This window comes from Lemur catta, chromosome 3, assembly GCF_020740605.2.
Source record: "Lemur catta isolate mLemCat1 chromosome 3, mLemCat1.pri, whole genome shotgun sequence".
Classification (NCBI taxonomy): domain Eukaryota; kingdom Metazoa; phylum Chordata; class Mammalia; order Primates; family Lemuridae; genus Lemur; species Lemur catta.
In genome coordinates, this window is record NC_059130.1 from 108,846,294 (window position 1) to 108,859,330 (window position 13,037).

At 47.9% G+C, this 13,037-nt stretch overlaps 1 protein-coding gene across 3 annotated transcripts in view; it reads left to right on the forward strand.

The window, feature by feature from the left end:
* Positions 1 to 13,037, forward strand: part of RHCE (Rh blood group CcEe antigens) — a 37,774-nt gene that overhangs the window by 11,816 nt on the left and 12,921 nt on the right. For all 3 annotated transcript variants that reach the window (XM_045545946.1, XM_045545948.1, XM_045545947.1), the window contains exons 3-7: positions 752 to 902; positions 6,597 to 6,744; positions 7,500 to 7,666; positions 9,253 to 9,390; positions 11,932 to 12,065. In XM_045545946.1, coding sequence (XP_045401902.1) covers positions 752 to 902; positions 6,597 to 6,744; positions 7,500 to 7,666; positions 9,253 to 9,390; positions 11,932 to 12,065 — 738 coding nt within the window. The remainder of the gene's footprint in view (positions 1 to 751; positions 903 to 6,596; positions 6,745 to 7,499; positions 7,667 to 9,252; positions 9,391 to 11,931; positions 12,066 to 13,037) is intronic.

A 13,037-nucleotide genomic window follows, 5' to 3' on the forward strand; every position in this document is an offset into this window, starting at 1 on the left:
CTCCTCCTGAAGCCCCACACTGAGCTCATTTGTCAAGGGAAAGAAGTAACCAGTAACAGTGTTAATAATGCCAACCTCTATGCATCAGTCGGTTCTTGGTGCCAGTTTTGGTGCTAGATACACCTGTAGGAAGAATATTCCTACAATGCCCACTGCACTACCAGGGGATAAGTATTATTACTATTTTTATTTTACAGAAGGAGAAACAGGCTCAGTAAGATCAAATAGCTGCTCAAGTGGCATAACCAGGACTGGAAGCCAGGCTTGTCCTACTTCCAAACCCAGTCTCTTTCCACTGCCATGGAGAGGGAGGGGGGAGACAGCGGCCCTGGATGAGGATGGGGTGACTGCATGGGTGGGCCAGCGGGTGAAGAGCGCCCTCTATCGAGCATCTATGAGTGATGACGGCAGAAGAGAACAATCCGTGGGCAGAGTCCCAGGTGTCAGATACCAGGAGGGGGCCCTGAGGGAACAGTCAACCTCCTTACCTCACCTTGGAGCAACCCCAGTACGACCAGTGTGTGCAGATCAATCTCTCAGAGCGTAGCGGCCATGTTGATGGGGCAAGGGACAAAGGAAACTCCAGACTGCGGCATCAGCCCCCATGTGGGTGGAAATCTTGTCTCCTGCTGCATCCTCTGGGCCTTGAATAGTGCCAGGCAGAGAGTAGGTGACCAGCAGCGTTTGCTGAATGAATGAATGAGCGGCATCTTTCCTTCTCAGTCATCCTGGCTCTCTTTCTGTCCACCAGTATTCAGCTGGCCACCATGAGCGCTATGTCGGTGCTGATCTCGTTGGGTGCCATCCTGGGGAAGGCTAACTTGTTGCAGCTGGCGGTGATGGTGCCGCTGGAGGTGACAGCCTTTAGCACCATGAGGATGGTCAACAGGCGCTTCCTCAATGTGAGTCATGGTGCGGTGAGAAGGGACCTTGGGGTAGAGGGGCAAGAGGGTGGACGGGGGCCCCACCTCCATTTGATGAGGATTCTGGGATTTTAAAAAATAAATACAGGCCAAAAGGGGGTTACAAAAGTGTGGTTTATGGCAAATGCTTAAACACAGTAAACTAATGCCTTTAACTTCCACAATATGATTGTGTAAGATTGTGCTATTCACAAGATAATTATGTGCTATATAAAGAGAATTAGTTCCCAGGGCCCCACCAGCAGTGGTCGCAGCAAGCTGTACGGCCAGTGTCTTCTTTCAGACCAGCGTGTGTCAGTAACTGCACATGTGATCTCACTGGGAGAGATTGTCAAGTCTAAGTTTGAAGCCAGCTGTGAAAGGGCAGTCCAAATTGCTCTCCTAGCTCCTCTGCCATAACCCTGCCCCTGAATGACGATACGGCCGACCTCCCCATCTCACAAGGGGAAAAAGCTGATGCCCAGAGAGGGGAAGGGACTGCCCAGGATCACACAGCAAGATACTGGCAGGGCCCGCGTGAGAACCCAGAGTCCCAGCCTCGTTTAGGAGAAAGAGCACAGGACTTAGAGTCAAATACTGGGGTGTGCATCTCAGCTCTGCCATAAACCTCCATGTGACTCTGGGCAATTTAACCTCCTAGAAAGAACTTCAGTTTCTTCATCTGTAATGTGAGGATAACAGTACTACCACATAGGGATTGGGGGAGTAATTGAATTAATCACACGAGATGATGCATGTTTACAAAAAAAAAAAAAATGAAGCCTCTTTGCTATGCCTCAGTATCCCACAGTAAGGACTTTAGATTTTACTCTGAGAAATACAGAGAACATTGTGGAGTTTGGGGCAGAGGAGAGCTATGATTTGACTTGCATTTTAAGAGAACTCTGGCTGCTGAAGGGGCAAGGGAGGAAGCAGGTGAAACCAAAGAGGCGGCTCTCAGCAATAATCTACCCTTGGACTGGGACAATAGCTGTAGGGGTGGTGGGAAGAAGTTGGATCCTGGCTACATTCTGAGGGCAGAATGGGCAGGATTTGCTGATGGACTGCACGTGGGGTGTGAGACACAGAGAAGGGTCATGATGACTCCAAGGTTTTGATCTGGAGCAACTGGGTGAGTGGTGATGCCATTTCCTGAGATGGGGAGCACTGGGGGGTGGAGTACATCTGGGAGGGAGGAGCCAGAGTTCGGTGTTGACTATGGTAGGGTTACGGTTAAAGCAAGGGCAGGAGGTATGTATGAAGCATGCCAGTACCAGTAGAGACACTGCATGGAAACGTACAAGTCTGAAGCTGAGTGGAAAGGTCGGGCCAGGGATATAAATTTGGGAGTTGTTAGGGTATAGATGGTGGGTAAAGCCATGAGGCCCAAGGAGATCACCCAGGGATGGGTACCAACAGAGATGCGGAGTCTGAGGCCAGAGCCCTAGAGCAGCACACATTATTATTATTAATAATACTAATGCCCACTTCCTAGGGCTGATGTGAGGGTTGAACAAGTTAACATATATAAAGTGTGCAGAACAGTGCCTGGCACGGGGGAGGTGCCGTGGCAGGCTGTTATTTTCATCCCCACCATTGCTTTCGGGCTCAGTTGATTGGAATTGTTGAAGTGGGGAGATTTAAGGAAGTGAGCCAGACAGACGGAGGTGGGGTGCTTGCAACTGAGTTTCTAGAGGCAGCACAGTTGTAAGTCATGACAAGGTTTAAGGTTTGACAGAGGATATGGGTGGCAGAAATGTTAAGGAGGGAAAGATATGACAAAAGAGAGGTCAGGGGGCCGAGAGGGGAGGAGAGTGATGGAGAGAAAGGCTGAAGGGCAGGTGCTGACAGCTGCGGTGACCAGGAACAGCCCGGAGGCAGAGAGATGAGCGCAGCAAGGAGGGGAGACTGTGACGGCGTCTTCTTCAAGGGAACTGGGGATGTTTGGGGAGAAAAAAAGAATGACGGTCTGGAAGGGAATATTGGAAGTTATTATTTATTAATTTTTGGTTCTGTTCATTTATTTGTATATAATACTTTAACCCCTAAATACTTCAGTGTAGATTTCCTAAAAACAGGGCCATTCTCTTACATAACCATTGTTCAGTTAACAAAATTGAGAAATTGACATTGATACAATGTGATTGCCTTATTCAAATTTTACCAATTCTCTCAACAGCATCCTGTCTAGTAAAAGAAAAAAAATTTTTTTTCTGATCTGGGATCACACCTTGCATTTAGGTCTCATGTCTTTTTAACACATTGACTGCCACACACAAAAAAACACCAGAAACGTTTCCTTGGGGCCGCAGCGTTTTATTATGAAAATAGAATAAAAAGTTCAAGTGTAATTTAAAGGTAAACATAAATGGAAAAATAAAATTTATTGACTTCTATTCATTTAATCCACGTTTTTAGAATTAAATTGTCAATATTAATTGTAACAATAAGAACATCAACAAGTAAGAGTTTATATATGCTTCACGTGGCCCCCGGGTCAAAACCCAAGTGAGTTAAATACAACTCTTTTGGCAGTTAATGTGTTAAACTCCATCCATATCTGGAACAGTTTCTTCGTCTTTGCTTGTTTTCCATGACCTTGACATGTTTTGAAGTTAAAAGCCAGTGATTTTGTAGAATGTGGGCTTGTCTACTGTTCCCTCAAAAACGAGGGTATGCATGCTTGGCAGGAATTCCACGAAAGTGATGTGTGTGTCCTTTCTAGTGCATCACGAGACATGCCGTCCCTTTGTCCCATTACTAAGCATGTTAACTTTGATCACTTGGTTAAGATGGTGTCTGCCAGGATCTTCCACTGTAAAGTTATTTTCCCCTTTATAATTAATAACCATCTTGGGAGGAGATAATTTCCTATAAAATTCCTTTTTCTCATCAAACTTTCATCCACTAGTTTTAGCACCCACAGGTTCTTGCTTGGATCAATCAGTACTACGATGATTGCCAATACTGGTTTTCTACTTCCGTCTTCCCTTCCACATCCATTAGTTGGCATTCTTCTGCAAGGAAGAGCTTGCACTGCTCCATTCATTCATTCATCTATTTATTTATTCATATCACTATGGGCTCATGGATTCACGTAGGCACACTTTGATTTTCTGCTTTTTCTCTCTGCTTTATATGAGGATTAATTACAACTCCTTAGTTCCCAGGAAGAAAATGCCATTGGAGCTTTGTTAGGCAGAATGAGTGGAATTTAGTATAAGGACCACCCAGTAAGCCACTGGAACTAGATGTGGGAAGACTTTGTGACCTTAGGTAGTCCATGCTCTCCAGCCATTGGCTTTGTGCCTCTTTGTACATCTAATTTCTCATTAGTGAAAAATTAACCCACCCACCCACGTTTATTCCTGCATTTCTATGTCCCAGATCCTGCAGGAGATAACACTTTTCTCTCTCAGTCTCAATTCCTGGGTCCAGAGAGAGAGAATCTGATCAGTCCACTGGGTTGTTTATCTACTCTGGTCCAACCAGCTACAGCTGGCATGGAAGATAGTTCGCACAATAAAAACATGGCTGTCAAGACAGGGTAAATTTCAGAGATGGAACACTCACTATGAGTAGTGCATCATAAACCTTGTCCTACTTTGTTATGGCCTTTATAATGATTGTTTTAAAAGACTGTATTAATACAATGCCATCTCCTCTCTTCTCTGCAGTTTCAACGTGCTAGTTTAACTGGTCTAGGGGGAAGGCTTAGCACTGATTTTGAGAGTCCACTGTCCTCAAAACTTCAGTTCAGGCTGGGTTTGTTCAGTGGGAGGGCTCAGGGAGAACCAGAGCCAGGGGCCGGAGCCATTTCAGTCGAGGCAACTCAAGAAATGAGTGTTCCAAGCCTCTCCAGGTGTGGATCCTGGACTCCTGGTGGAGCTCAAAGAGACTAACAGTGCAAGCCCTCTTTTCAGTTTTTACAAGAAAATTGCATAGACTTTCATCTTTGCGTACGACTGAGGGCTCGTTACCATCATTCATTCATTTCACAAATATTTATTTGGTACCTATCATACCAGGTACTCCTGTGGCAGTGGAAAAATACAACTGTCATGGCACTTCTATTTCAGAAGGAAAGACTGACAATAAACAAAAATATAGGCAAAAGATAGAATGTGTTAGATAGTGGTAAGTACCACTGAGAAAAAATAAAATGGAGAAAGGAGACGTGAAGACGCAGGGTGGGGACAAGGGATAAAATATTATCACAGATAGGATAGCTAGGCTGGCCAGGGAAGGCCTCACCGAGTAAGTGGTTTTTGAGCTCAGCCCTGAAGGAAGCGAGTACAGGGGTGTGGCAGACCAATGGCAGGGTGGTGGCAGGGGTCTGCACCTGCCAAGATGACTTTTATCACCAACGCTGTTAAGAATTGTTGACACATGGCGCTAATTAAAAGCAGACAGGCATTTAATTGGCTTTAGAATTGTTTGAGATCCTCTACAGATAACACTCCTTATTGCTTGCACCCAGGGTGGACCACCCCCTCCACCCTGCCCTCCTTATCCCCCTGCTGGGGCATTCCAGGCAGCTGAATGACCTTAGGTGGGAACACCTGGACTAGGAGGTGACCTCAGAGAGGTCAGGGAGAGAGCAGTCCTGGAGGGTCCTGTAGGTCTGTGGTTTCCAACCCCCGGTACCGGTCTGTGGCATGTTAGGGACCGGGCCACAAAGCTCCCCAGTTCTACCTGCCATCCATGGAAAAATTGTCTCCCATGAAACTTAGGAACAGTGGGGGGTGGGGGGCACAGCAGGAGGTGAGTGGTGGGTGACCATATTTACAGCCCAGCTGCCCCATTGCTCCGGTCACCCCCTGAGCTCCACTTCCCACCCCAGTCCCGTCTGTGGAAAAATTGTCTTCCATGAAACCAGTCCCTGATGCCAAAAAGGTTGGGGGGACTGCTGAATAGCAAGTATGTAGACTTTGACTTTGAGTGAGATGGGAGCCACTGGAGGATTCTGAGCAGAGCAATGACATGATTTGGCTCACATTTTAACATGGTCACTCGAGCTGCTTCGTGAGAATGAATAGTCAGTAGGAAGACAAGGGCAGGAGCTGGGCACCCAGTTAGGAGAATATTGCAGTGATTTGGGGTAGCAGTGGTGGTGGCTTAAATCAAGGTGGAGTCTGTGGGCAGTGGTCTTAACAATTCTGTTGATTCTGGGTATTTTTGGAAGGCACTGCTGACAGCATTTAGCAGTAGCTCGCTAAATAAATTATTAAGGATTACTAAATTTGATGTTCGTGAAGCAAAATTAGCACCTGTCTAGAATTTACTAAAGACTTTAGTTTGATATTATAAGAAGTCTGGCTGCTTGCTTCATTTTTCAAGTTTGTATCACCCATCACTCCCTGCAGAGCTGAAATTCCACCGAGAAGTAGGAAGCAGTGGGGGGGGGTGTCCCTGTGGCTTTTTGCCCCAACCGAGTGGATCTCAGCCCAAAGCATGTAAGAGCTACTGATAAAGGCCAGCCAGTGACCTCCCTGGGATAAATACACAGCTACTCGTGGGCTCCCCTGAAGGAAGAAGGCTGGATGAGTCAGGCTGGGTAAGGTCTGAACACCAGTTTCATGGCTTCAAGTCACACCTCCTACATGAAGCTTTGAACTTTCTCCAAGAAACATGAGGGTTTGCCCATGGGCAGAGGATGCTGACACTCACTGCCCCTGCTGGGTTTTGTTGCAGATAGACGATCACTCAAACATGATGCACATCTACATGTTTGCGGCCTATTTTGGGCTGACCGTGGCCTATTGCCTCTCGAGGGGCCTGTCCAGTGGAACTCAGGAGAAAGATCGGACGGCAACGAGCCCCAGTTTGTTTGCCATGCTGGGTAAGGACGAGGTGGTATGGGTGGTCTCATACTTCAGCTAAGCAGGAAGCCTCAAAAAAGGCTCAGCTGAAAAATCTCCCTCCTTTGCCAACTTTCCCCGGGTGTCTGTCATAATGACTCATTTCTTTTAGTAGTGTTTGTTAAATTCATACCTTCGAATTAAGCATTCCTTTCCAGGGACCTCTCTTCATTAATATCAGATGGAGAGAAAAAACTTGTTATGCTTGAGTTTAAATAAATTTGTCCAGTCCTTTTTTTATTCGACTGAAAGGAGGGAATTGGGCACGCGAAGAGATAGGGCCTGAGAGTGGAGAAAGGCCCTAGGGTGGGAACAGTAACAAAGTTGCATTTTGAAAAGCTGTGGTGAAAATGATGAACTTAGACTGCTGGAGAGGCTAAGGGGAAATGCCCGACAGCAGGCAAAGGAGTATCAGGCTATAGAGCCAAATTAAAGCAGCACATAATTTTTTTTATGTAAGCATTTGGCCATCCCAGACTGGGTTCAGGGGGTCTGGGGTTTGTATTAGATATCATCTCTCTGGGCCTTAGTTCCTTGCCTGTAAAATATGTTAGCTGGTCTCTGCCAACTTGAGAATTTGGAGAGGAGACATGACTCGCCCATGTAGCTGATGATAGCTAGAAAGTGACAAAGTGGAGACTCCCTAGCTCTAGGATTCTCCTCATCTGAAGCCCCTGGAGGTCAGGACTTTGGAGGAGGAGTGTGGTCCTGGCCAATGTCCCTCTCTGGCCCCCAGGAACCCTCTTCTTGTGGACATTCTGGCCAAGTTTCAACTGTGCTCTGCTGAATGATCCAAACGAAAGGAAGAATGCCGTGTTCAACACCTACTACGCTCTGGCGGTCAGCACAGTGACAGCCACCTCAGTGTCGGCCTGGGCTCACCCCCAAGGGAAGATCAACATGGTGAGAAGGGGGCTGTCCCTTGGACGGCACTTGGGTAACACATATCGATGCCCCTCCCCCACTCCAGTGCCAGCCCCGCGTGTTGGGAAAGGACATGCTGGGTGATGGTGACAAGGCCTTGTCTGCAATGTCATGGAGCATTAGGGAGAATGCTGGGTGGCCAGAGTGGGCTCTGGGACTCAGGAGACTGTCACATTATCAAAGGCTCTCTGCACGGAGTGATTAGATCCATCAGTGTGGACATCAGACAGACCTAAGTTTGAATCTCGTTTCTGCTAGTTCAGAAATCCAGCCACTGCGGGCAAGAGTCGGCAGCAATAGACCAGAATAGAATTAGCCTCTCTCATTCCCCAAGATGTGTCAAGGATGGAGTTATCAGAATCAGAAGTAAAGAAGTATGTTGCACTAGTCATATGACCTTGGTTAAGCCACTTTGACTTTTTGAGCCTCTCAACTGCCTTATCGGTAAAGTGGGAATTAAGCGACAATGCATGTAAAGTCTTAATGAGGAGTAAGTTCTGGGCAAACATTAGCTGCTATTATTTGTTTTGTTTTTAGAGACAAGGTCTCACTCTGCTGCCCGGGCTGGAGTGCAGTGGCAAGATCACGGCTCACTGCAGCCTCAAACTCCTGGGCTCAAGCGATCCTCCTGCCTCAGCCTCCTGAATAGCTGAAGCTACAGGCACGCGCCACCACACCCGGCTAATTCCTTTTTGTAGAGACGAGGTCTCACTATGTTGCTCAAGCTGGTCTCAAACTTCTAGCCTCAAGCGGTCCTCTCCTCTTAGCTTCCCAAAGTGCTGGGATTACAGGCGTGAGCCACTGCACCCAGCCAGCTGCTATTATTAATATAGCAGGGGAGAGGGATATTGGGAATATATATGTTTATATAGTGGGGTGATGGTGTGTGCAAGTTTTGTGGGGAGAGCTGGGTGAGAAGGGAGCCCCAAAGACAGAGCAAGTTCCATGATCATTGGGCCACAGGGTCAGCCAACCAGAGGTGTTGGGAAAAATCTGAACAGACAGGGGACCTGGAGTGGAGAGAATGTGGCCACAGACAGCAGGTTCACAGTGTAATTCCAGCATGAAGGGGAGGCAAATGTCCCCACAGGTGAACTCCCTGGTGGCAGGAAGTCTAGGAGCAGACAAGGTGGGGACACCCAGTGAGGCAGGAGTGGGCATCAGGTCAGGGTAGCCCAGGAGCTGGTCCCAGGGCCCAGAGATCCAAGGCCTAGTTGGAGCCAAGGGTGGCAGATAAGAGTGAGGCAGGGCTCCCATTCCAGGGCATCAGAGACACGACCCAGGAATAAGGCCCAGCTTATTGGAACTGGGTCACATTGGGTGACATAGGTACCAAGGAGCCAATAATAATAATAATAAATAATAAAAACAATAGTAATGACTTATGTTTATTGGGAATTTGTTCGTGTTCTGTCCCCTGTCTCAGGGGAGGGGATGGTTTCAGGATCAGCAAAGCAGGGAGAACATTTCAGGGGTGCCTTGCTCCCAGTATGTGGAGTAACTTTCGGCAGGATGTTGTCCTCTCTGGGACTCACTGCATTCTCCCACAAGCTATATCTTTGCAGACTCATATCCACAATGCGGTGCTGGCAGGAGGCGTGGCTGTGGGTTCCTCGTGTCACCTGATCACCTCTCCCTGGCTCGCTATGGTGCTGGGCTTTGTGGCTGGGCTGATCTCCAGTGCGGGAGCAGAGTGCCTGCCGGTAAGAAACTGGACAGCTAGTACCCTCTGCCTTGGCTTAGACCAGCAGGACCCTGGGGCCCCGGTGGGCCATGATGTGGTAGCACAGGCAGCAGCAGGCAGGTGTTGGTGCTTTCTTATGTTAGCTTCAAAGCCTGGGTGAGGGACCCACCCTGCTTGGATGGTGCATTTGGTAGGATGCTGGGAGCCAGTAACACAACCCGCTCAAGTTTGCTCACGCAGAAGGGGGACTTTATTATAAGGCTATCAGGGTGTCACGGAATCTAAGGACAGGGAACCCAGGGAAGGCTGACACCAGGGACTAAAGTGTTGTGGGGAGCCCCAAAAGTCCCTGCTTTACTTCCTTTTTTGCTTTTCCTGAATATCTGCTTTATTCTCACTCCGTGGGGCCATCTCCTCCCCTCCACGTGGTAGAATGTAGTCTTTTCACTTCAAGAAGGCAGCCAAGTGGAATCTCTTGGCCCCAGTTCCAAATTTTGTGAACAAGGGGCACTTTGGTTTAATTTGGATAATGTGTCATCCTCGGCATGGTGGGGAAAGGTGCTGGCCATGTCATACGCACCTGACTGCTGCCATGCCGCGTGGCGGAGGTGGGCAGAGCAACACTGGACCAATGACTCGGGCCATGTCCACCCCCATTGTTTAATTCTTCTTCTAAGTGGTTGGATCTTTCTTCCTTTAATATTCAAGAAGTATTGATCATACCAGAATACTCCATTATAGCCAACTGGTTATTATGTACTTTTTTTTTTTTTTTTGAGACAGAGTCTCACTCTGTTGCCCAGGCTAGAGTGCTATGGTGTCAGCCTAGCTCACAGCAACCTCAAACTCCTGGGCTCAAGTGATCCTCCTGCCTCAGCCTCTGGAGTAGCTGGGACTACACGCGTGCACCAACATGCTTGGCTAATTTTTTCTATATATTTTTAGTTGTCCAGCTCATTTCTTTCTATTTTTAGTAGAGACAGGCTCTCACTCTTGTTCAGGCTGGTCTTGAACTTCTGAGCTCAAATGATCCATCCGCCTCAGCCTCCCAGAGTGCTAGGATTATAGGTGTGAGCCACCGCACCCGGCCGGGTTATTACGTACTTCTAAGAGAAAGACTGAGGGATAGTCGATCTTCACGGAGTTAAAGACTTGGTGGGAGAAAAAGGAGTAGACTTTTGAAGGCTGAATTTGGATGAGTAGTGGCTATTCAGGGAATCAGTTTCAACCTAAAATTAGGAAAGAACTTATCAGCAGTTTGATTTGACCAAAGATGGGGTGGTCTGATTTTCATCTTTGCAGTGGGAACCAATGTCTTTTCTCTCCTCTGGCTTTGACATCCTGAGGTGAAAGGCGGAAGTGCACAACAAAGAATGCACGACAAGTTATTATCAGGCTCAGCGTCCATCACTTTCTCTGTGCCTCAGTTTCCTCAATTCTATCCCTGGGGGGACTATTCAAAGATGAATCACTCACTCACTCCATTCATTCAGTCATTCATTCATTCAAAACATATGTTTTAACACACATCCTGCTTTTCAAGCTACAGTTTAGTGAGGGAAATGGACAAATAAACACAATAGATGTGATAACTGCTACAGAAGCACATCTAGGCTAGCCTGAAGCAAGGCAGGAAATGCTTTCCAGAGCAAAGGACCTCTCAGCCAAGCATCGACAGATAAGAAGTATTAGCCAGGCAAAGAAGTGGGAAATGCATTCCAGGCAGAAGGAACAGTGTGTACAAAGGCTCAGTGATGTGAAGAGCATGTGGCCCAACCAAGGAACAGAAAGACATTCAGGGTGCACACCAGGAAGGTGGTGGAACCAGAGCCTTGGGAGATGGGAGGTGCTCAGACACACCTCCTGGGCTGGTGGAGGAGCCTGGATTTTCATTCTGAAGATAACCGGGATTCTAAGGAGGGAACTAGCCTGACCAAATTTGCATTTGTATCCCACTCTGTTGGCTCCTGGCCATCTGGGAGGCTAAGTGACCAGGTGGAAGGAGCCCTGATGGGAATCTGAGATGTGGTCAGATGCTTTTCTTCTCAACAATCACGTTGTCTTTGGGACTGCACTTAAATTTGGACTAAACCAGCAGGTCTCAATTGCCCCCTCAGGGGACATTTGACAATGTCTGGAGACATTCTTGGTTGACACACTGGTGGGAGGTGCTACTAGCATCTAGTGGTTAGAGGCCAGGGAAGCTGCTAAGCATCCTACAGCGTGCAGGTCAGCCTCCCATAACGGAGCATTATCAGTCCAAAACGTGAATAGTGCCTGCGCTAGACCCTCGCTACTCAGAGTGAGGTCTGTAGACCAGCAGCACTGGCATCACCTGGGGCCTTGCTGGCAATGCAGAATCTTAGGCCTCACACCACACCTGCTAAATCCAACTCCTCCTGGATGATGTGAGTGCACATTCAAGTCTGAGAAGTGTTCCTTAGGCAAGCCTTGGTGTCCATTCCCCTTTGGTGGCCCTGGATGCCAAGGGTGTGTGAAAAGGGTGGGTAGGGAATATGGTCTCACCTGCAAATCTGCTTATAGTGATGTTTGTCCCCAGGTGTGTTTTAACCAAGTGCTGGGGGTTCATGATACCTGTGGCGTGTACTACACCTTCGGCTTGCCGAGTCTGCTTGGAGGAATCACCTATGTTGTGTTATTGACGCTTCAGATCAGCTGGACCAAGAATACCATGTGGGTCACTTGGCTTACCCCCTATACACACCTTTCCAACCGAGGAAGAAATGTGCCCAGAGCCCTTAGCTGGAGTACGTACAAGCATTTAGGACCAGGCACTCAGTAGGCCTCAGTGAATATCTGTTGGCTGTTTTATCCAGAAATTCTGCCCAGCCCCTACCTTGTATGGAGTCACCACCTCTCCAGCCCACCTCTTCTTTCCAAAAGGGGCAGCCTAGGTGCAGGGCAAAGGCACGTAGGCCGGAGACCTCACAAGTGCAGACAGAGCAGGTCAATTAAGCCCAAGCCAGGGAGCCTGTGGCTTAGGTCATGGTGATGACCTCGTACTCTGGAGTCAGACTGGTCTTGAGACACTCCCACTACCTACTAACAGGACATGCTCCCTCACCTTTCTCAGCCATGGTTGCCCAGTTGCAAATGAAGGTGACGATAGTGCCTCCCCTCACAGGGTGATTGGGAGGGTACTTGTGGTTAAGAGCCTAGCACTGTGCAGTTGAGAGGACTTAATAAGTTAATGCAGGAAAATGCTAAGCATAGCCCATCCCTGAGGCCCAGGGAGGGCAGGGGGTAGCCAAAATCTCATTGGAAGGTGGGAATGTGGCCTCTAGACCAGAGTTAGGTTCTGTGTCCCCCAGATAGTGAACAGCAATGGTCAGTTTGACTCACAAGAGCCCTAGCCATTACCTCCTAGAGGCTGTGTATTTATGGACATAGCTTACATAAAATGAAAGAGTGAATTGGGCACGATACAAGGACCGAGAACTGATATTGTGAGGATAATACTATTACTGATAATCATCACTACTGTGTATTGACTGCCTTCTAAGTGTTGGGCATTGTGCTAAAAACGTTACATGTGCCATCTCATTTAATCGTCACGTCACCTTGTGAGGTATCTTTAGACTCTAAGAAATGATATCTAGGGGAAGTTATCTGCCCAAGGTCACTCGGCTGGAATCTGGCTATGAA